At 36.0% G+C, this 20563-nt stretch overlaps 1 protein-coding gene across 15 annotated transcripts in view; it reads left to right on the forward strand.

Moving 5' to 3' along the window:
• The window catches only part of DLG1 (discs large MAGUK scaffold protein 1), a 93543-nt gene extending 73877 nt beyond the window's left edge, over positions 1–19666 (forward strand). For 3 of the 15 annotated variants that reach the window (XM_018074933.2, XM_018074942.2, XM_018074940.2), the window contains 9 exons: positions 5238–5271; positions 7915–7956; positions 9493–9528; positions 11039–11089; positions 12032–12133; positions 12378–12550; positions 16078–16187; positions 16551–16642; positions 18467–19666. In XM_018074933.2, the coding sequence (XP_017930422.2) occupies positions 5238–5271; positions 7915–7956; positions 9493–9528; positions 11039–11089; positions 12032–12133; positions 12378–12550; positions 16078–16187; positions 16551–16642; positions 18467–18573 (747 nt within the window). In that variant the 3' untranslated portion in view covers positions 18574–19666. Of the gene's footprint in view, positions 1–4446; positions 4547–5237; positions 5272–7914; positions 7957–9492; positions 9529–11038; positions 11090–12031; positions 12134–12377; positions 12551–16077; positions 16188–16550; positions 16643–18466 lie in introns of all 15 variants that reach the window. The other 12 variants (XM_018074929.2, XM_018074934.2, XM_018074939.2 and 9 more) reach the window with 8 other exon arrangements.
• The last annotated feature ends 897 nt before the right edge of the window (positions 19667–20563 follow it).

A 20563-nucleotide genomic window follows, 5' to 3' on the forward strand; every position in this document is an offset into this window, starting at 1 on the left:
AAGGACTTGCTACCAATTTTCAGGAAAAGTAAAATTCTTTTAATGCATCTAGAAAACAAGGAAGTAAAACTCAACAGGATCCCTCTGATGAACTGAGGCTTTACAAAGTACATGTTGCCCAGACAGCATAAAGTCACTTCTTTGTTATGATTATGGATATAAAAGCTTTAAAGAATTTCATGGAAGGGCACAGGCTAACAAAACTCAACTGCTTTAATCATATAAAATAGCCAGTGTAGATGAAAAATAACCCAATCTGAAAGAAATCCTAGTTTTAATTTTAGTCAGTGCAGTTCACTGCACAATACACTATTCCTGTCCCAGTACGTGTGATGGAAATGAGTGGTGAGAAAGCAATGAGGATACTTAAGTAGTAATAGGAATGTTTGCAGATAAAATTATAGCAATTTCATAATGGCACAGCAGCCAAATATTTTTATTATTTTGAGGGTGAGGCTTTTTTGCAATGTTTTGGTCGTTCTGAAATTTGAGAAAGAATTTCACAACCTTACAGTTTCTACCAATAGTGTATAACTAGTAATTTCAAGACTTACCATATGCATTTTAGATGTAAGAGCCTTCTAAAGTAATAATATATTGTAATTTTTAAAAATCTGAAACATGCTTTAAGCTCCTGAGGGAATATTAAAGCTTCAGTATTTTATCCTGATAGTGTAGGACTTTAAAGTAAAAGACTGTCAAGTCCATATGTACATCCCTCTGCTACATGGCAAAGCTTTCAGTTATTAAAGAATTTTTCCCTTATAAGAATTAATTTAAAAGGAAATTAATAACTCTTGCCACTTTCTGATGCACAATTATGTTACTGCCTTGGAGATTTAGTGGATTATTTGCAGTTTTTTTCTGTTTTGGTGCGATCATATTTTGGTATTGGAGTAAAATGTTATCAACTGACACGGTAATTTGAGTTCGCTTTTTAGAAGTCACATAAAGAAAATGCTTAAATACTTCAGATTCTTTTCATTATATTACGTAATTTTTCGAATATTACCATGTTCTTTGAAAGGTAATTGCATGGTTTTGTAGTTTGTCTACAAATAAACTGCAAACAGTTAATTAATGACGTGTTTGAAGTAGCATTTTGACAATAGTGGAACGGGTGCACAGTCCCTGTGTACCAGCACAGCACCAAAGATATGCACGGAATACCGAGTGGAAAAGCAACTACGCTTGCCATTGATGTAGAACTGCAGTTCTTTTTCTTTAGTAACATTTCATTTTGCAAACATGCTTACACTGTTCACAATCTTTTGCTTCAGCTGTAAATGTTTTAACATTGGAGTTTCTCCCCTAAGTATTCTTCCTGTATTTGTCACGGTGATAGTTTTCCCAGTAAGTTGTCTGCACCGTACATGTCCTCGTGGACTGTGTCCCTCCCTGTGTCTGTACATGCTAATACTCCATGAGCAGGATGAAATACCGATTTTGTACAGTTTTTGAAAATTTCTACATTAAGACCTTGAAGAATAACCCTAGTGATAGCTAACACTAAATCCACATTCCTTTCATTTTAAGGAAAGCTAAAAAATCTGGAGCAGAAATGGCTACATTTTTTTTTTGTTTTTTCCTTTCATATAGACATTTATCGCATTTCCTGTGCTGCTTCTGGTTTAATATATTCTTGCTCATGATGCCTGTGTATGATTTGCAGTGGGCTTATGAAAAATGTAATGCAATTACTATGCATTTTCAACTAATAAGCAAATCCCTCTAGCTTTTTGTAATCACAGTATCTTTTAAAAACAATCTTTTGGCTAATCTTTTTTTTTTTTTTTGCAAAATCAGTATAATACTTTTATTTTCTCTTTTTTTTGGGGGGTAATGGAACTGACTCTGACCATTATACATGCAGTATATAAAATTTAATATTAGCTCAGTAAGACTTAGTGTACAGAAAGTTAAAATAATTATTGTTACGAAATATGTTCAAAACTACAGTGAAGAACCTGATTATGTTTTATGAAGTACAATAAATCAGCCACTCCTTTTATTCTAACTGTACAAATTGCAGAGTCTCACTACCTCAGCTAAACTGCACATTTTAGCTTTGTTACATTCTTTTTACCAAACTGAAGGACTTGCCCAAATGAAACAATTATATAGTTGTGAGACTTCCACTTCTTGAAATTCACATTACAGCATACTGAGCAAAGATCTCCTTTGGATATATTTCTTTGTTGCCCTTTTTCTGTAGATAACATTAAACTCTCTCATTGTGAGAAATCAATTGCAATGACTTGACTTCAGATGGAAAAGGTCAGGAGGACCATAACCTAAAACTTTGCCCATGCCAGCCATGGTTCCTGAAAGCATATGATTGGCTCAAAACTAGATATTTTGTTCATGTGTCAGGTTGGTAATTTACCAATTCTTACAGTGGAACAACTGTTTTAGTTGAACACAGATGCAAGCCAATTAAAGGTTTTATGGATTTCCTCCTTAGCACAGTATTGCTATTTCCAGAGCTCAGTGTCACTGATCATGCTCCCATGGTACCATGTATCTCTTTAATACCTGGTAATTTTAAGTAATGTTTCTTAAAAAATTGGTAATGCAAACATCACTGGATGTTTCAGTATCTGTTGTTGCCAAGCAGATGTTGTCTCTATTAAAGCAGATGGCCAGAAGGGTTGTTAGTCCTGTAGCAGGATGCAACTTTTGTGTTGTACTATAGGCATTCTCTTTTGGAAGGTTGAGTGCTAGTTTTGCAATTGTAGCAAAGAAGGTGGCCTACCACTGGAAAAAACTTTGTCCTGTTTGACCCCTAGTTGTGACTGTTTTATTCCATGCTTAATGCTGGTTGGAAAGATGATATACCTTTTTGCAGCTGTATCGCATATAACAGAGGAAGATGAGCTTACACTTGCTGAAGAGAGAGAAACAATCACTTGAAAGTTAACATGCTTCAAATTTTAGAAATAGCTGTCAATAGAGTCTTAAATGTATGAATTTTTTTTATAGTAGCTTTTAAAAATATGTCTGTGGCACTTCTGTTACTTTCTGCTGCACACAGGCTCTGCTTAGCTTAGCTTAGAAATAAGCAGTCCCCCTGCAGTACAGGGTCTCAGAACCAAGTTGGATGCTTTCCTACTTTTGCTGTCCTTCCCGTGGCAGTTTCTGCAAACCAAATGACAAAAACATGACAAATTTCATATCTTGGCAAAATTGGTCAGATGATTCATGTATGCCTAAAGATGAAAAGAAATTTCAGCTGGCTTTAAGCTATCTGTGTTAGCTCTAGGTCTGGGCATAATCACAATAAAAACATGACTGATTTATTTATACATTAAGTCTCTTTATTGACTTGGAACAGCAAATTAAAGATGCTGTAGTCACATAATGTCTTCAGCAGAAGATAAGACTAAATTCTATGTTAATTATACCTGTAGACATACCTATAAATGAATGAAAACACATCAGTGCTCTCTATCACTTGGACAGGAGCACAGTAATAGTTTATATTCACATGGGTGTATATGTCTATGTAGGTAACTCTAAGATTGTTTGCAGCCGCTGAGATGCAGAAATTCTTCAGCAACATGAGCAATTAAATGTTGAAAGTTGCTGAACGTGATCCTTGATATACAGAGGTTTTCACATGGTGGTTATAAAGTCACCCTTGAAAAACATAATTGCCACAATAAACAATTGAAATTAGTTTGTCTCTTTTGAAAGATATTGGAATGCAGAATAGAGTGAAGTAATTACTTTCAGTGAACTTGCAATGGATTGCAATTATGAAACATTGAAACAAATACAGGTTTGGGGTTTGTTTTTTTAATTATTTGGGTATTTTAGCTGGACACATTCCTTTTCTCTTTTTTTCCTATTTCACTGTTACTTAGTTTTATTGTAAGAGCAGTTGGGACAACGCAGCTTTTAACTAACATTTTTCTTTATGAGCTGTTATTTAGCAGTTGTCAACAAAGTATTTACAGTTTTGCCTTTGCAAATGGGTAACACTGGCAAACACTTCTGGCGTGCTGTTATATCAGCTGTTTGCAAAAGCATGTGTGAAGCCTCAGCTTTTTTTTTTTTTTTAAATTGTAACACCTATATGAGATAATATTAGTGATTTAATTGACTTTGAGTCATGGTTTGGCCATCTTACAGCAGCCTTGTTTTTTAGGTTTTTTTACACCCCTAGCAAACCTAAATTTGTGAAATACAGGTCAGGCTGCATAGAATGACCCAGCCTGAACTAACCCTACAGTTATTTCAGTACTAAGCATGTGAAATACAGAGGGTATGAGCAAAGTCGTGATCCTGATCTCTGTTTCTCATGAGCTGAGGAGATAGTGTTAAACTGAAACATGCACTGCATAATGTGGTTGTAGGAGTCAGCTTCCGCAAAGCTGCTGGTCTGGGCCTTTGTTCACACAGACATTAGACATCCTTTGTTTTGCCCCTCCTTCTCTTCTTCAGCAGTCATTCAATGACAAGCGTAAAAAGAACCTCTTTTCCCGAAAATTTCCCTTCTACAAGAACAAGGACCAGAGTGAGCAGGAAACCAGTGATATTGACCGTAAGTATGTGGCATTCGATGGAGAGCGAAGCACAGTAGAAGGGCCTGCTAGATTGCAGTAGGGTGTTACCATGGAGACAGTTTCATGAGCTGCAACAGGCTAAGGAGCTTGCAGTGCCAATGGCAAACCAATCTACAAAATCAATGCAAATGTTTGTTTGCTGTTAAAATAAAATTTAACACAAGAGCATCCCAGTTTAAAATAAATTGGGCAATACTGTTGAATAACTGGAGGGGTTAACTGCCTTCCAGTGCTGTCAGTGATGCATCCTTGTTTCTAACTTAGAGGAGAAGGCACAGCAGTGATGAAAGTACAATGGAGCTTGCCAGCTTCTCAGATCAGTCCCTTTAGACTGGTTCTTCAAAGTCGTTAATTCTAATTTGATTTTTCCTAATGATGAGAGGTTACTTTGATTTTCATTGTTGTTGCTATCACAAAAAAAGAAGTCTTCTCAAAAAGCAGTTGGATAAATTTGCTAATTCAGACCAGGTTCAAAACAAACTCTGTTCTCTGCCATTTGCATTACTGATTACACTTCATGTGCCAGTCAGGTCAAATCCTATAGACTTATTTTTCCCTGTGATGTTCTGGGAACTGTCTCCTGTCGTAGCGCCAATTTTATATATTACTGACAATTATTTTCTTTGTGATTGTCTTTTTATTGCTTGCCCTCTGGGGACTACTCTGCAGGAGGTCCCTGACGACATGGGATCAAAAGGCCTGAGTAAGTGATCAAAATACTCCCAAGTTATTTTAACCTCCATCTGAAAAGTTACTACTTTTTTTTGACAGATCTCTTTGAGACTGGTGCTCTACTGGCATAAGGAGGTTGGCTCTAAAAATGGTTCATTAGCTTTTCCTAGTTAATCTTCTGGGGGTTTTTGCTTTCAGGAACATGTAAAAGTTCATGTGACTATCATGTTAGATTATTTTGTTTTTCAGAGGCTTGTCAGTGCTTACGTGTTTGTCCTTAACAGTACTGTGGTTTTAAATTTGGTGATTGTTTTTTAATGTCACTTCTATCTTATCTCTGTATTTTAATTTATTTAAAAATAACCTTATGGCTTTTTACTGTAATAGTACAACCATTGCTGTCATACTTTAACTAGTTACAGTTTCACTCCTCTCTCCAGGTGACTGATGTTTACAGCTACTTAAAGCAAGCAAAACCTTTCCTTAACAAATGCAGTGAGAGTTTTTCTGGCTGACTGGAACGTTTATGGTGCTTTTAGACCAGGTGGAAGGGTATCTAATAGAGGAGACACATAAGCATTTGTTGTATTTCTATTTGAATACAGTAAGATTCAAAAGTTGCCGAGTACTCTTAACAGATCCGTTTGGGTACAAACACCCCACCACTAAATGCACTAAAATGACAAGTGAATAAAGTCAAGGCCTTGCTTTCATCGCAGATATTAAACACATACACTGTTAGGTGTTTATGCAATAGTCCCTAAAGAGATGTGACTAGAGGTTTTCAAAGGTAACATTTCTTCCCAGGGCACAACTCTTAGCCACCATGTTTGTGAAATTACATATAAGACTCAGTGTACTTCTGTACCTGGCCTCAGTCATGAAATAAAAATTCCAGTAGCTGTAACATTAATTTTTCATTTCTGAAATGACAACTTTGAATGGAATTCTTCACCTAGAGCAGAAGACCTTAGCAACCTTTATGGTCTTATGGCTAAGATTAGAAGATCATAAGCAGCCTTTATGGCCTAATAATCATACCTATTTTGAACTATATAATATGATCCAGAGATATCTCTAGGTGATTCTGTCATATAAACAACTGGCCTCTAATCTGTTTTTCAGCACAGACTTTTTGAAACTGCCTTACCATGTTTAATACAAGTTGTGTTACTTGGGCTCTGCAGGACTGTTGTTCTTGCTGGCGTTTCAGGATTTACATCTTCACCAGTTGAGCCCATAGAATATCACACCACTTGTATTCTCAATTGTCAATGTCTCCCTCTCACATTCTACCAGGGGGCTTATAAACATCACAATTTGCCTCTTCCATGCCAGTGTGGACATAGTTTTTCCAAGACTGGAAAGTGAAATGGAGTAGATCCAAATTTCTGATACTTGCAAACATTAGGAAGCATTTATCTGTTTTTCCTGCACAGAAGTGAAATGAGGAGCTCAGTCTAGCCAGAGATTTGTGAATTTAAAATATTAGTTCACTTAATTTTTAGTTCACTTAGTTTATTAAAAAAAAAAATTGAAACAGTTAATTAGTTTACATATGATTAAGTTTTTTAATGTTTATTAATCAGTAGAAGCATACTTGCTTCATTAATGTGTTCTTACCTCTAGAGTCCCCTTGCTTCCTTCTCTTCAATCTTCTAGGGGAGGAACTGCACTGAATTTAATGGATTACAAAGGCTGCTCATGACAATAAGTATTAGTGCATGCACAGAGTCAGGTACATAATTTCAAATTAATTGCATTTAATTTGTGTAGTTCAAACACAAATTTTTTTATACAGTGTTAAACTGTGAAAATTAGTGTTTTTCATTGCAAATAGACACATTCATTGGATGGCATGAAAATGGATTTTTTCAGTCAAGTTCAGCAATACTGAAGTTGATACTTGTTCACTACATTTGTAGAATTTTCAGGTAACAACAGACTGTATACCTGAAACTCTTCAATTGCATTAATTTTATCATAAATATATTTAACAGTTACATACACAAAAAAAGTAAATGTAAACACCTTGTAGCAAAGTATTTTGATTACTATGCAAAGGGCATGAAATGAATATAGATATAATAAAAAGGCATGAAGTGAATATAGATAGCCCTTCATCAAAGGGAAGAGCTTTGAAAGCTAAAGCATTACTGGGGAACAAAATAAAATCTTAATTGCACTTCAAGTAAACTCTTTAACAGACCATAGGAAAGTGTCAATTACTGAATGTGCAACGCTGTATTTCCTATCACACAGTCCAGTATCTTCTGCTGCAAGACTCTCAGTGTAATCAATAAATTGCCTGGATAAAAGTTGAAATGCATAATCCCACAGTTTTTGCACAACAAAATTCATCCTGAAGTGAAAACCTAAAAATTGCAGGGTTACATGTGAACTGTGAATTAGTGTACTTTTCGTAATCTTATTTTGATGTGCTATTTAATGTTTTTCTTTTTATTAACATCAATTCCTTTCATATGAAATTACGCTTGATCCTGAGAGCTATGAGAAGTACCTTAAAACTTTTATATGCAGTATGTATTGATTTCAGCATTTTGATATCAGTATTGTCTTTCATCTGGATTATTTTGTGTCGATTTTTCTTTCTGTTTGACTCATGCCATTAGTGTACGTTCCTTATTTTTTTTCCATTGTGTTGCAATTTCAGAGCATGTAACCTCTAATGCCAGCGATAGTGAAAGTAGTTACCGTAAGTGTTTTTAAGTTCTTTGTTTATTTAGAACCTTTGTTTTGTAGCTCTTTCTTTGGTTTGGTTTGTCTGTCTCTTCTGGGTAATTACATGTTAAATAGAACTTCCCAGTCACCTTCAAGTGAAATCCATATTCGTGTGTTTGGTGGAGTACTGCAAATTGTGCTATGTCTTTGGTTTTAAAAAATTGACTAGAATCATTGCAAACCTCCTTTATGGGTATTTTTATTTTGGTCAATGATTTTCTTAGTTCAGCTTAATTTGAATCTATTCCTGGTTTTTTTTTAATTATACAAGATAGCTAGACCTATTAAATCCCAAATGTAAATTTAATGCTGCCAAATATAATTACATGTAGTTGAACCTTAATACTGGAGGTGTAATTAAGCCATGTAATCTGTTAAATATTGCCATATTTACATTTTTTCATAACTGATACTCAGATTTAATATGTATATACTTTAATGAAAGTACAGATAAGCAAACATGTATTTACCCTTGCTTTCAGCTCATTTATTTTGTCAAGTGTGGGTGCTTAGTATGAATTGTCTTCAAAGCATACGACACACATTCAGTGCTGAGTCAGTTATGATAAATCAACATGCTAGTTCTCTCTCTCTCTGAAGACATGACATCTTTTAAATAACACAGTTAGCTTTTTCTACTGGCATAAGCTACAGTACTATTTACTGTTACCCAGGCTTCAGTAGTCTGAAGTGGGTAATGTGCTTTACTGTGCTTTAAAATGTCTTAAACCAGAGCAAGAACTTCAATCCCACTGTTCATTTCCAGTGAACAGCTCCTCACTAAAGTTGCAGTCCAGACCAGGACCCCAAGATAGAGCAGAGCAGGAAGATAGCAAAGTTGGGGATTTGAAGAGGAACATGAGAAGAAGGAACAGTAGAAGTCACACAGTGTGACCTTGAGTGGCTCACTGATCAGCTCTGGGCTACCTGCTCACTGTATAATGGGCACTTCAGAAACAGATATCATTTATGTTAGGATAATAAGGATGGTGGTTCATTAACAGATATATTTGTTTGGAAGCTGTAGGTCTTTTCAGAGGTGATGATCCACACGTTTTCTTCCAGATGATCACACTTAAGGAGAGAATTTATGTCTGTATGCAAAATGCTCATGGTGCTGTAGACTGTAATTGAAAAGAAACCAGTTGAGGGAGGCATCTGTGTTCCCTGAGAATAACACAGAAAATAACAAAATTGAGCATGTATGGGAGTTGCCTTAGACAAACTTAGAAATTTTAACCATTTTTAATGACATGCCATTAAAACCATCTAACTGTGACTGTTCATAAACTTGCTGCTTCCCCCACTTCCAAGGTTTTTCTGAGGGCTTGCTTTATTTACGTTTAAAGCTCATTATTGGTACCACTAGTTAGTTTTTTACTCTGTTGTTACTTGAGAAGCCATGATTTTATTATGAATGTCATGGATTTGCTTATCTGAATGTGTAATTCTGAGCACTTTTTATTAAAATATTCTTTTAATTTCTTCTTACTGCTGTCTAATATGAAAGTTATCTTGATTACAGATGAGTACGGTTGTTCAAAAGGTTCATTCTATTAATATTCATTTTTCCATAATATTGAAAAACAGTGACAATATATACTTTTTGCCCTCAATTAGGGGATGCTTTTTACTTGTTACTTTCTCTTTAGTACTTTGCTTAACTAATTTTTGACCTTATAGCAATGTGACTTCTCAAAATAAGTATCTAATTATATGTGAGCTGGATCTTTTTATGGATGAGTTGATAGTTGATGATTCCCTATTCCTCTCCCTAGCCTAAATGGGGTTCTGAAAGTATATACTGTCCTTCTAAAGTCCATTTGCATGAGTAGCTTTTTGCAATATTATAATTCACAGGTTGCATGTTTTTGTGTCTGTCTTATGGTATTCCTCACTTGCAACAATTTAGGAAATTAAAATGTTTATTCCTGTGTAGCTGGAGGACAGTTTGAATGCCAGTCTATTAAAAAATAAGAGAAATATTTCTGTTAATGAAATTGTAAAATTTAGATGTAAAATATCAGTGGTATTTGCTATGAAACAGAGAATAGATATATAAAAGCAGTATATAAATTTATAAAAGCCTTCATCTGCCATCTGTTTCTATACAACTGTGGTGTAGCATTGGTATGATCCTTTGCCTGTTGTAAGTGGCTTTTGAACACCAAAGAATGTTCCAAAATTACCCAAGGGAGTTACTGAAGGACTGTATTTTCTTCAAAGTAATGTCATATAATTTGAGTTTCTGTCTTCAGAATTATAAATTTTCTACTGTCATGGAGTTAATTTTTAGTTAGAAATTTTACTCAGATATATAATGTTAGACTAGAAATAATCTTGTAGAGAGATGGCAATTGAGGTATATTTCAGATGCTTTCACTAACATTTAAAAAGCTGTCGAAGTTCAAGATTCAGTTATTTTAGTTTCATTCACTGCTATTGTGCTTCCTGGGGCTGAGAACAACCCAAAGCATTCTTTGTTTTCAGCTTTGTCTTTAAATTGATAAAGTAATAGTTATTTAGTATATACAATCCTATTTTTTTGGTAGAATTAGAGTGTTTGAAGATGTTTATATAAATGCCAGTTCATGATAAAGTTAATGGCAGATCACACATAGGCACACATGTTTGTCAGCCCTGTATAAATATGAAAAAGTGTTTTTGTAAATGCTGGCTTCAGAGTATGGAGAAAGCCCATGATGTGGGTGGCATTGCCTCTAGCAGTGAATGACAGCATGCATGCATTGCATCCAGGGACACGTGGGTAAGAGCATTTCAGGAATGCTTTAAAAGTCTTCTTGTGCTCGATGTCAGTTTGACATGCTAATGCACACCAGGAAATTATTTATACTGTATGTGTCTTATGCTTTAAAGTTTGGTGTTTGGCTTCTCTTTGTGATTTTTAAAATCCATCGCTCTTGAAAGATGTCCTTCATCAGTATCATTGTAATTGCTGAGGAATGTCTGCATCGTTATAGTCCATCAAATGGCTTAATCTAATTATATTGGTTTAGAAAAAAATACATAGATATGTCTTTGCATTTACATTTTAGGTGGCCAAGAGGAATATGTCTTGTCATATGAACCAGTCAATCAACAAGAAGGTTTGTAGATCTTGCTCAGTATAAAATAAATATAATCTGAATGGTCAGAATGCTTCATGTGCCCTTATGTACTAAGCACCAGGATAAACTTTTGAACTTGTTACCATTACTCAAATGAATAAATTATAAAGGCATAAATTATTAAATAAAATCGCTAAATTATTTAGTGCAAAATCCAAAGGTGTGCTACTTAAATAATTTCTTGTGTGGTTTACATTGCAGAAGGAAAATATGGTATGTTTAACAGTTTTGTCAGTGTGAACCTCAGAAATGATAGTTTCCTGTTTCATATTGCTTTAGCATTCTCGCTCTTTCTGCCACAGCAAAAAGTGTGTGAATAAATCATTTGTCTATTTCTTACAGTATAATTAGATATATTCTGTTTAAGCTTAATTTTCAACTGAAAGCCCTTTATAAGTTTATAAAAAATTAAGCTATTTTTAAAAGATACTGCACTTAATTTTATAAGGGTGTTAATAGTTACAAAAACTACATAAAGTTGAGTAGTTTTATGTATGTGTGTTTAATTGTGGTCTCAGAGGAAAACAAGCTTCTCCCAATACAGACATAGAATTGCATGAATTCTGCTGCTGCTTAGGTACCTCTTTGAATTGCAGAGATTTTCAAACTTCTCCATTTTGCTTTTTCCATTATAATGTGGGATGTTACTTTGTAAAAATTTTCTTTTTTCCCAAAGATTTCATAATTTAGGACTCATCTTGAGTCACCAAGGTTGGTGACTTGAGAGTGAAGGTCTAACACCTTACTGTGACTGTGGTATTAATTGATTTACATTCTTCAACATGTTTTTATTCTCTTTAAGAATACATGTTCTTTTAGGTATTAAAACCATTGCTATGTGATAGAGCTTATTTTGCTGAACTCTTAAAAGTTAGCAATCATACTGAAATGTAATTGCTGTTATTCCTTTATGTTTAATAGTCAGTTACACTCGACCTGTGATTGTTTTGGGACCCATGAAAGACAGAATAAATGATGACCTGATCTCAGAATTTCCAGACAAATTTGGCTCATGTGTTCCACGTAAGTCTCAGCAAATACTAAAGCAATTCTAAATTATAGTTTTCTATTAATTTTTTTAATAAACGTACTGTTGAGTTTAAAAAAAGTTAATATATTGTCTAAACTTTATAGACCAGTCTTAATAGTCAGTCTCTTTTCTTGTGAAAATTTTGCAGTATAAATGGGAGACTATTTTTGGATATTGTAGGGAAGAAAGTCACTGTTTTTTTGTTTTGCTTTAAAAATTACTGGTTTATATTTAAAGATACTACTAGACCAAAACGAGATTATGAGGTGGATGGACGTGATTACCATTTTGTCACTTCTCGAGAGCAAATGGAGAAGGATATTCAGGATCACAAATTCATTGAAGCTGGCCAGTACAATAATCATCTTTATGGAACAAGTGTCCAATCAGTGCGAGAAGTAGCAGAAAAGGTAAATCAGTGCCAGTTACTTTCATTTACTGAGGTGATTATCTGCCTGTGCTGACAGGGAAAAAGAGAAGAATGGCAAGAAGCCATTAGGAACCCTCTGACTTTAAAAGGAATTTATGTAAAACCAGAAACAAAGCACATTGTCACAGATGCATTTAGAGAAATAATGAAGCTTTGGAATAATAAAAGCATCATGATTAAATTATGAGAAAAGAGCTCCCATAGTTTGTGCCCTCTTATTTAAAGAGAATATAGAAGAAATAATTGGAATTATGGGCTAATTAGCTCATATACATAGATCATTAACTCATTAAGAATAGTGGTGGTAGTTAATTAATATGATGATCCATTTGATATAGACCCATGTAGAAGAAAACTTGTAAAAATATTATTCTTTGTGCCCTTCATGGATTTAACTGATAAAGGGTAAAGAGTAAATATATTTAAACCCAATTTTAAAAAGACTTCTTCCATAACTACCACTACATTTTGGAGATCAGCCTTACTGTTTTTATACTGAACAGACTTGAGTTAACTATTTCTTGCAAAATCTAATTATTTCTAAATTCAAACTGAAGTTAACTTGATCTCTGAAAAAAAAAGTGGGAAGAAGGAAGCATATTTCTGAGAGCAAGGTGCTAGTTTTAAAGAAACTTTTTTGGTGAAAATTTTTTGCAAATGTTCCATGTTAAGTTGATGAGTGTTGTTCTACTGCTTACAAAATACAGTGCATTTACAGTAGACAATGTTGTCTGATCTCTGTGGGAGAAGAAACAGTTATTTTCTAGGTGGGAACTCACAAGCATGAGCAGTGTCAGTGTGGACATGCAGAGGGTAAGTGTGGTTGTCCCGTGTGACACAGGGGTGTAGTCAGTCCTCTGGAAAACTGTGTAGACCATTTTGACTAAATGGGTGAGTATTGTTGTTTCTGGCAATCGAATTTAGTGGAAGCAAAACCAGGGTGAACACTGTGAGATTCTGTGGGTCGTGTGATGTTTTCTTCTGCTGCCTTTCTCACCGTATGGAGTGGAACCTGGCCCTGTGGCAAACAGCAAGAAAAGGAAAGGAGATAATACTAATTACAAAATTGTTCAAGTGAATGAACAGTACTTTGTAAGGGAGGCTGAATGAAGCTGTGAAACTATCCTATGTGGTTAAATGATGAAGCTATTTATTGAACAGTTTAAACATTATAAATCTGTTGGCAGTTTCTTCACCTGGCACAGATAGAAACCTTCAGTTCCATCCTAGACCTGAAACTGGCTGTGTTCTCTTGCCCATATGTTGGGGTAGTAACATACACAGTGATTGTGAATCTTCTATAAATGGACATGAAGAGCAAAGCACTACCAGATGTCTCCATCTATTAAATCTCTTGCACAGGCTCCATGGGACTTTGGGTAGATGCAGCATTTTCTCAGTTGCAGCTAACATAATTTTTCTGAGAAACAATGGCCTGTCCTTCAGAAATGAACTTCAAAATTGTGACAGGGCTGCAAACTGGTCAGTTTGGGGTAACTCCCCTCCTTGTTTTCTTCTTCATTTCACTGAAGAGATGAGTCTTTTCAGTGGGTCTTATTACTTGGATAAAAAGATGATTTCCAAGTTTTCTATGATGAATTTAGGAGAAGCGACTGCTACTACCCCAAAAGTACCAAAAATAGTATTCTTCCAATAGCTTTCAGTTGTGTTCATTTGCTCATGCTTCCAGCTGATCCCTGTTTCTCTCATTTCCTTACCTACAATGGACACAGCTAAAGATGCATTTTGATGTCATTGTTCAGTTATTGTAAAAGGCACTGGGTGCTGTGCTTCTCAATCAGATGCAATGTAAGTAAGGAACTAAAAAATATGTAAAATACTGTTCTAAATGCACTCTGCAAAGAGCAAAATAACATCCTTGGATGAAAACATGATAATTGTATCATGAAGTACTTGCATTTCTTTTCCTTGTCTTTCAAATCTTCACTTGAAAGGAATTTTCATATCCTCTTTTCTTTGGAATCACTAGCAGCTTGCAAATCTCTGTGTTTTGAGGTCACTGTTAATGCACATTCATTATTGATTTGAAATAAACTGTCACAGTTATGTTCCATAAGGTCCATCCCAGGTGCTGTGCTGGCTATCTAGCCCTCCACCCTTTGCTCAAAATCCTTTGGCACTTGGCAAAAGTTGTTGGACCAAACACAGCAAATAGTGTTTTATTCCAAAAATAAAAAAGGACCAGGTAATGCTCTTAATTCTCAATTCCCAGAGCATGGGCCATATTTAAACATGTGGACAGATCAGCATGTGTAGTAAAATACTCTGCTAGTACATACAAACACCTTTTTTAAATGTTACCAGTCAGCATCCAGACCCATGGAGTGGATCTGGGAAACAGCCATCATCAGTTGAAAGCAAACAGACATAGGTGTTGTTCATGTGGGCAGAACACTTCTCTTTAAGAATTCCTGAAATAAAATTCTAGTTTTATTGTGCAAGAGAGCAAATGTAAATGATCAGTGATCTCTTCTGCCAAGAATCAGAAGTGTGTCAGTCATTTCAGGCTGCAGTCACTTCCTTGTTTTTCAGTGTACCCTTCAGGAGTGATCTTGCAGGAGTTCAGGATTGGTGTTGTATGATATGAGTTACCTTTGGTTATGTCCTGGCTCACAGAATTCTGCTATTCACATTAGTCTCTTGCTAAAGAAAAAACTTTTATTAATTCAGTCACCTGACAGTGTTTTTCTGTTCCTCTTCCTCTATACCTTTCTAAAGTGGTGTTATGCCAAATTAATCCTGTGCTACTCAGAAAGGAAGGAAATAAAAATGTGCGAGGCAGAAATGAATGTATCCGAAATGAAAGGAGCTGAGGAATGGGAAGAGCCTTTGAGATGAGATATCCCAGAGAGCTGGAAAATTATAGTGGGAGAATAGTGGGTGAGAAGAAAGCAGCCTTAACATTGTGTTCCAGCTGCCCAAGGAGCTGTATGAATCAGCCCAAATAAATGGCATTCACCATCTGTGATGTGGTATTCTGTTTGTGGTACCTGGGGGAGGAGAGGGCTTGACTGCAGTTCCATCCAAGGTTCTATGGTGGCACATTTCCTCCCCATCAGGGGTGGTTATTCCCTCAGGTATGCCAGTTAAGTCATCTGGCTCCTCTCTGAACTGCATCTGTGATATGGCCACCTCCCTAAAACATCCTCAAATTATTACGAAAAAAAAAGAAAACAAAGAACTTTTGTGCTGCCCTTGAAGTCCAGCTGTTCCACTCTATGATTCTGCTTTGCTGGTTGGGCACAACCTCTGATGGAGAGAGGAAGGAAGAAAGAAGGGTCAGGAACATATCAAATGATGTGTGATCCCACAGAGGAGCATTGTGGGACCTTGTGCTAAAGTGGTGAAATCGCAGTATCATTGATGCAAATGCTCTAATTTTGTTGGCTTCGGTGGACATGTGTTTCCTCTTTTGAATTATTACGTTGTGCTGCCTGTGACTTAAACTTTGCTTAGTTCCATTTTCCTTTTTCTTTCACTTTTTAGGGTAAACATTGCATTCTCGATGTTTCTGGTAATGCGATCAAAAGGTTGCAGATTGCCCAGCTGTACCCAATCTCCATTTTTATTAAACCCAAAACAGTGGAAAATATCATGTGAGTAAAAGTAAAGTACCTCAGGCTAAATTGTTTGAGGCTGTAGTTCTGTTTGAGAAGCCAACTGCGAGTTATATTCTGATAATTGTAATATCTGCATTTTAAATGATATTCAATTTCCTGTGTTTAATTTTTAGTGTCTGAAGGTGGGGTTTCTAATCCAAACGGAAGTGCTTGAGAACCAGTGTCATTGTGTTAAATTCCATAGTGCCAGAACAGCTCATTTCCACTACAGTCTTCACTTAGGTGTTAGAGTTAACCCTCCTATTAGGGTTAATACTCAGACAGTGGTTTAAAACTTTATTTCTAAAGACTCCAAGTATTTTATAGTAATTTAAGAATATATAATGTTTTCAATTTCAGGGAAATGAATAAACGCTTAATGGAAGAGCAAGCCAGGAAGACATTTGAGAGAGCCATGAAACTGGAGCAAGAATTTACTGAACACTTCACAGGTGTGTTTTGCTTGTGAATGTTCCCTTGCCAGAGTTGAAATTTTGTTGCTTGCTGTAAAAATAGTACTTGCCTAACCACCGAGATAAGGCTGAACTTTGTTTTTCGGATGATCTGTGATTATTTTGAGGCATAGGGCCATCGTAGTACCTCTACACCGATTTCAGTTTGATTTATTAATTTAATATACAGGAAAATTTACTAGGAGCTTAATATAGGCTTTAAAAACTACATGACTTTCTGCCGTTTTCTGGGGTGTTGTAATGCAGATGTTTGCTTTGTTGACATTTCATATGCTTGAAGCTTTTTATTTGCAGATCTGAGATTGCCCAGCAAAGCTGTCTGTAGGAAGTTGTTCATTACCTTTTTTTTTTTTTTTTTTAATTGGGAAGATGATCAAGCATGATAGTAGTGAATTAAGCCTCTGGAAATTGAACACTACAGCATTATGGTACTTAGGAAATCAAATTTGTGCATGCTGTGAAACTCACTGTAACAGCAAGGGATGGGCTGCAATCACTCAAACTGTGCTCATTCTTTGCATTGTGGCTTGTAGGGGGAGGTTGGTCAAGTCATGACCTTCAGGAGGCTGGAAATGAGCCTTCCCTATTCCTGCCCTGATAGACAATTGCTCCTTTTCTTCCTCTTACATTCTCTTTTGCCATGTTTTAGTGTTCACTGCCCCCTTCACCTCCTTTCTGTGACATGACTCCTTTGCCCAGTTCCTTCTTCCGCATCCTACCTGGGCAGAGCTGTGAATGCAGCAGTCTGCTCCAGCTTCACATAGGAGGAGGACAGAGCAAACAGCAGACTCCCTGCCCCAGTCTTTCTGCTGCCCTGTTCTCTACATTTTGTGCTACCCAGTTGTCAGTTTTTAGGAGGTGGGAATGGAATGGTAGGAATCAAAAGGAAGTAATTTGCATGAAAGCAAAGCTTGGAAGGAGGAATAATCTATTAATGTACAGAAGAGTGAGTCTTGCCTGCCTCAAAAACTATCTTTCATGCTAAACTTCATTCTTGGATTCTTGACACTGAGATTGCAATCCTAATTAAAAAGGAGTTGCTGTCTCACAGTGATTGCTCTTCCAGGCTGAAATGTGGTAAGAATATCTCAAACTTCATCCTCATTTTCACGAGACTGTACTTTATTCTGGTATGTCAGAACACACCCATATCGGCTCACTCCTAATTTTATAGCCTCGGCAAAAGAATATCTATCTTACACCATCTGAATATAAATTGCACTTTTAACTGTATAAGGAAGCCTGTTGTCTATAAAACTTGAATCTGTTGGCTGGACAACAAACTCCATGAGTTCCTCCTCTTTTTAGCCAAAAGCAAAGGTAGTGTTAGTGGGGAGACATCCCAAGGTCAGCCAGCCTGGCTGTGAAGCTTCGGGATCCAGCTGAGGATTTCACCAAGCCTGACTGAGACTGGCTATATGAGGACACAGCCCTGTACTGTCTTACTTTGTGTTGGAAACTCCAATGAAAGTTGGGTCAAAAAGAATTCCGGAGGATGTGAATTGACTCAGGCAAATTGGGAACATGTGGTTAGGAAAAGGTAAAAAAAACCTCCTCAGTTGAGCATATATATAGTACAGTGTAAACCACTTCCTGTCCCCAAGGACGTGCTCTGTGTGTCCTGCAGTACCATTCTGTGCTTCACTCCAGCACAGAAACCAGAAATCTCCGTGGGTGTCTGTTCTTTCAGCAATCATAAATCCTCTTGCCACTCTGAGAGAAAAGAACAGCTTGTGTGGAGCAGCGTGGGGTCTGTACAGAGCTGGGAAGGATGATTGCTGATTGCCACATTGTGTTTTGCAGCTATTGTCCAAGGAGACACACTGGAAGAAATCTACAACCAAGTGAAACAGATCATAGAGGAACAGTCTGGTCCTTACATCTGGGTTCCAGCAAAGGAAAAATTATGAAAACAGATTTTTATTTTTCATTTTCTAACTGACATCACCTACTACATCTGACGACTCTTAAGCCCTTCCAGTGGAGCCTGCCTCTAGTTCTCTCCAGCGTGGTTCATACCCTAACCATCACATTCTGCAGTTCCCATAATGCTTTACATTTGGTGTCTCTCTTAGTTTAAATAATTTGTATTATTGTGTGTTGTTGGTTTGCCATTTTTCAAACATGACAGTGGAATGGCCTGACCAGCTATTAGTTTAGGGTGGGGGTGGGAGGGAATTGCTTGGTAAAATTCCTTAATGTTTAAGGGAAAGTAACTTTCAAAGATTTTTCAAAAAAGCTTTATAGACATTCTTTTAAAATTTCATAACAATTGAAAGAAAAGTTGTATTCAAGGAAGTTGTAAATTATGAGTAACTTTGCACGCTTAACTTTAATAGCATGGTTTGGTCAGGGCAATCAATTTCAGGTTTTATTTTCTGAGTTCAATTCTATTCTCACAGTATCTTTTTTTTCTTTCCAGGCAGTTAGAGAGAAACTTTCAAATTTTGAGTTCACATTTTCATTAAGTCCCATTAATAGTCCTCAAGGGATATTCATTTTCATAATTTCATATGGATATTCTTATAATCTATTTTTTCATTTTTTGCCAATGAAATTGCTAGGGACAAAGATGTGTAATGTTTTTAATCTTCCTCGTGAAACACTATTTATAGTGTATTACAGAAATTCTTTATAGATAATGGTCATCACACTTTTTGAGCCTAAAATATGTTTAGGTGCTACAAAACCTTGTATTTTTCAGAGGAATGCCAAATTTCCATTGGCAGTAATACAGAAAACAGCTGCAGAGATGGTCATTAGGGCAATGAGAGAATGATTCATAGCCTAAAAATGTGTGTGTTCTTAGGGGTCAGATTTTAATGAATATTTTACCCACAATAACTGCCTATTTTGTTATAATAAATATATATATATTAAACTTTCTTTAACTAAACTCTGTAACTATGGGAATTATTTTCTTTACATAGTTGCGCACACGTATAAATATATATATATAAAATATATATTTTTCTTTTACCACCTACTCCTAGCTTTTTGTTTTAAATAAAAAAAAGAACAAATTAGAATTTACCTTCCTTAATCACAAAAAAAAAGAAATGGGCTATGATGGCTGGGCATGAAGTCCAGGGAATATTAGTACAAGAAAAAAATACATGCAAGTTCTCCTCTTTTCTACAGAATTTCGGGTGTTTGTCTTCCCCTGCCCCCTTTGTAATATGCATGTCTTAACCAAAGGGAGAATTCAGAGACAATACATTTTATTTTTCTGTACGTATTCAGCTCGGATTGCACAGGCACAAGATCTTCCATTTGCGATGCACAAAGTTCTGTGCTGAATGTTATAAATACCTTGTACCAAAACCTTCAGTAATGAAATTCTCTAATTCCCATATTATTTGGTACCTGCCATTGCTTGTTTGCAACTGATTGTTTATAAGAGGGATGTACTTACGGCAGTCGTGGGGCAGCCCCACAACCAAATCAGCTTTGGTTTGTAAAGAATTATCAACACTATCCATTCCATTTGTTAGAAAGAGGAGAACAGCTAATAAACTTTATTGTACAATATATTTGTCAAGTGTGTTTTTAATTAAAAGAACTACAGGTGTTGTAGCATTTTAAATTAATTGACTTAGACTGTGAATGGAAATAATGTGTTAGAGGAACACCAGTGACCAGACTGGGGCTGGTGAAGTTACTGCATTGAAAGCAGGTTTGAACTTGTGATGCAATTATTGCTGGTGTTATATGGAATGCTAATGAGGCTTGCAGGAAGTCTAAGGTGTGGGTGCACAGCCCAAAATAGTTTGTTTTGCAAGATTTGGGAAGTTAGGTGGGCTGTCTTTCTGAGACTTCCTGTCTATGAAAGTGCAGGGTGTACTGGACTGATGCAGCTTTTGATGAATACTGTCATAAATTTTTAAGGGAGCTAAACAT

Source organism: Manacus vitellinus, unplaced genomic scaffold, assembly GCF_001715985.3.
Source record: "Manacus vitellinus isolate BGI_N305 unplaced genomic scaffold, ASM171598v3 scaffold_29_pilon, whole genome shotgun sequence".
NCBI lineage: Eukaryota > Metazoa > Chordata > Aves > Passeriformes > Pipridae > Manacus > Manacus vitellinus.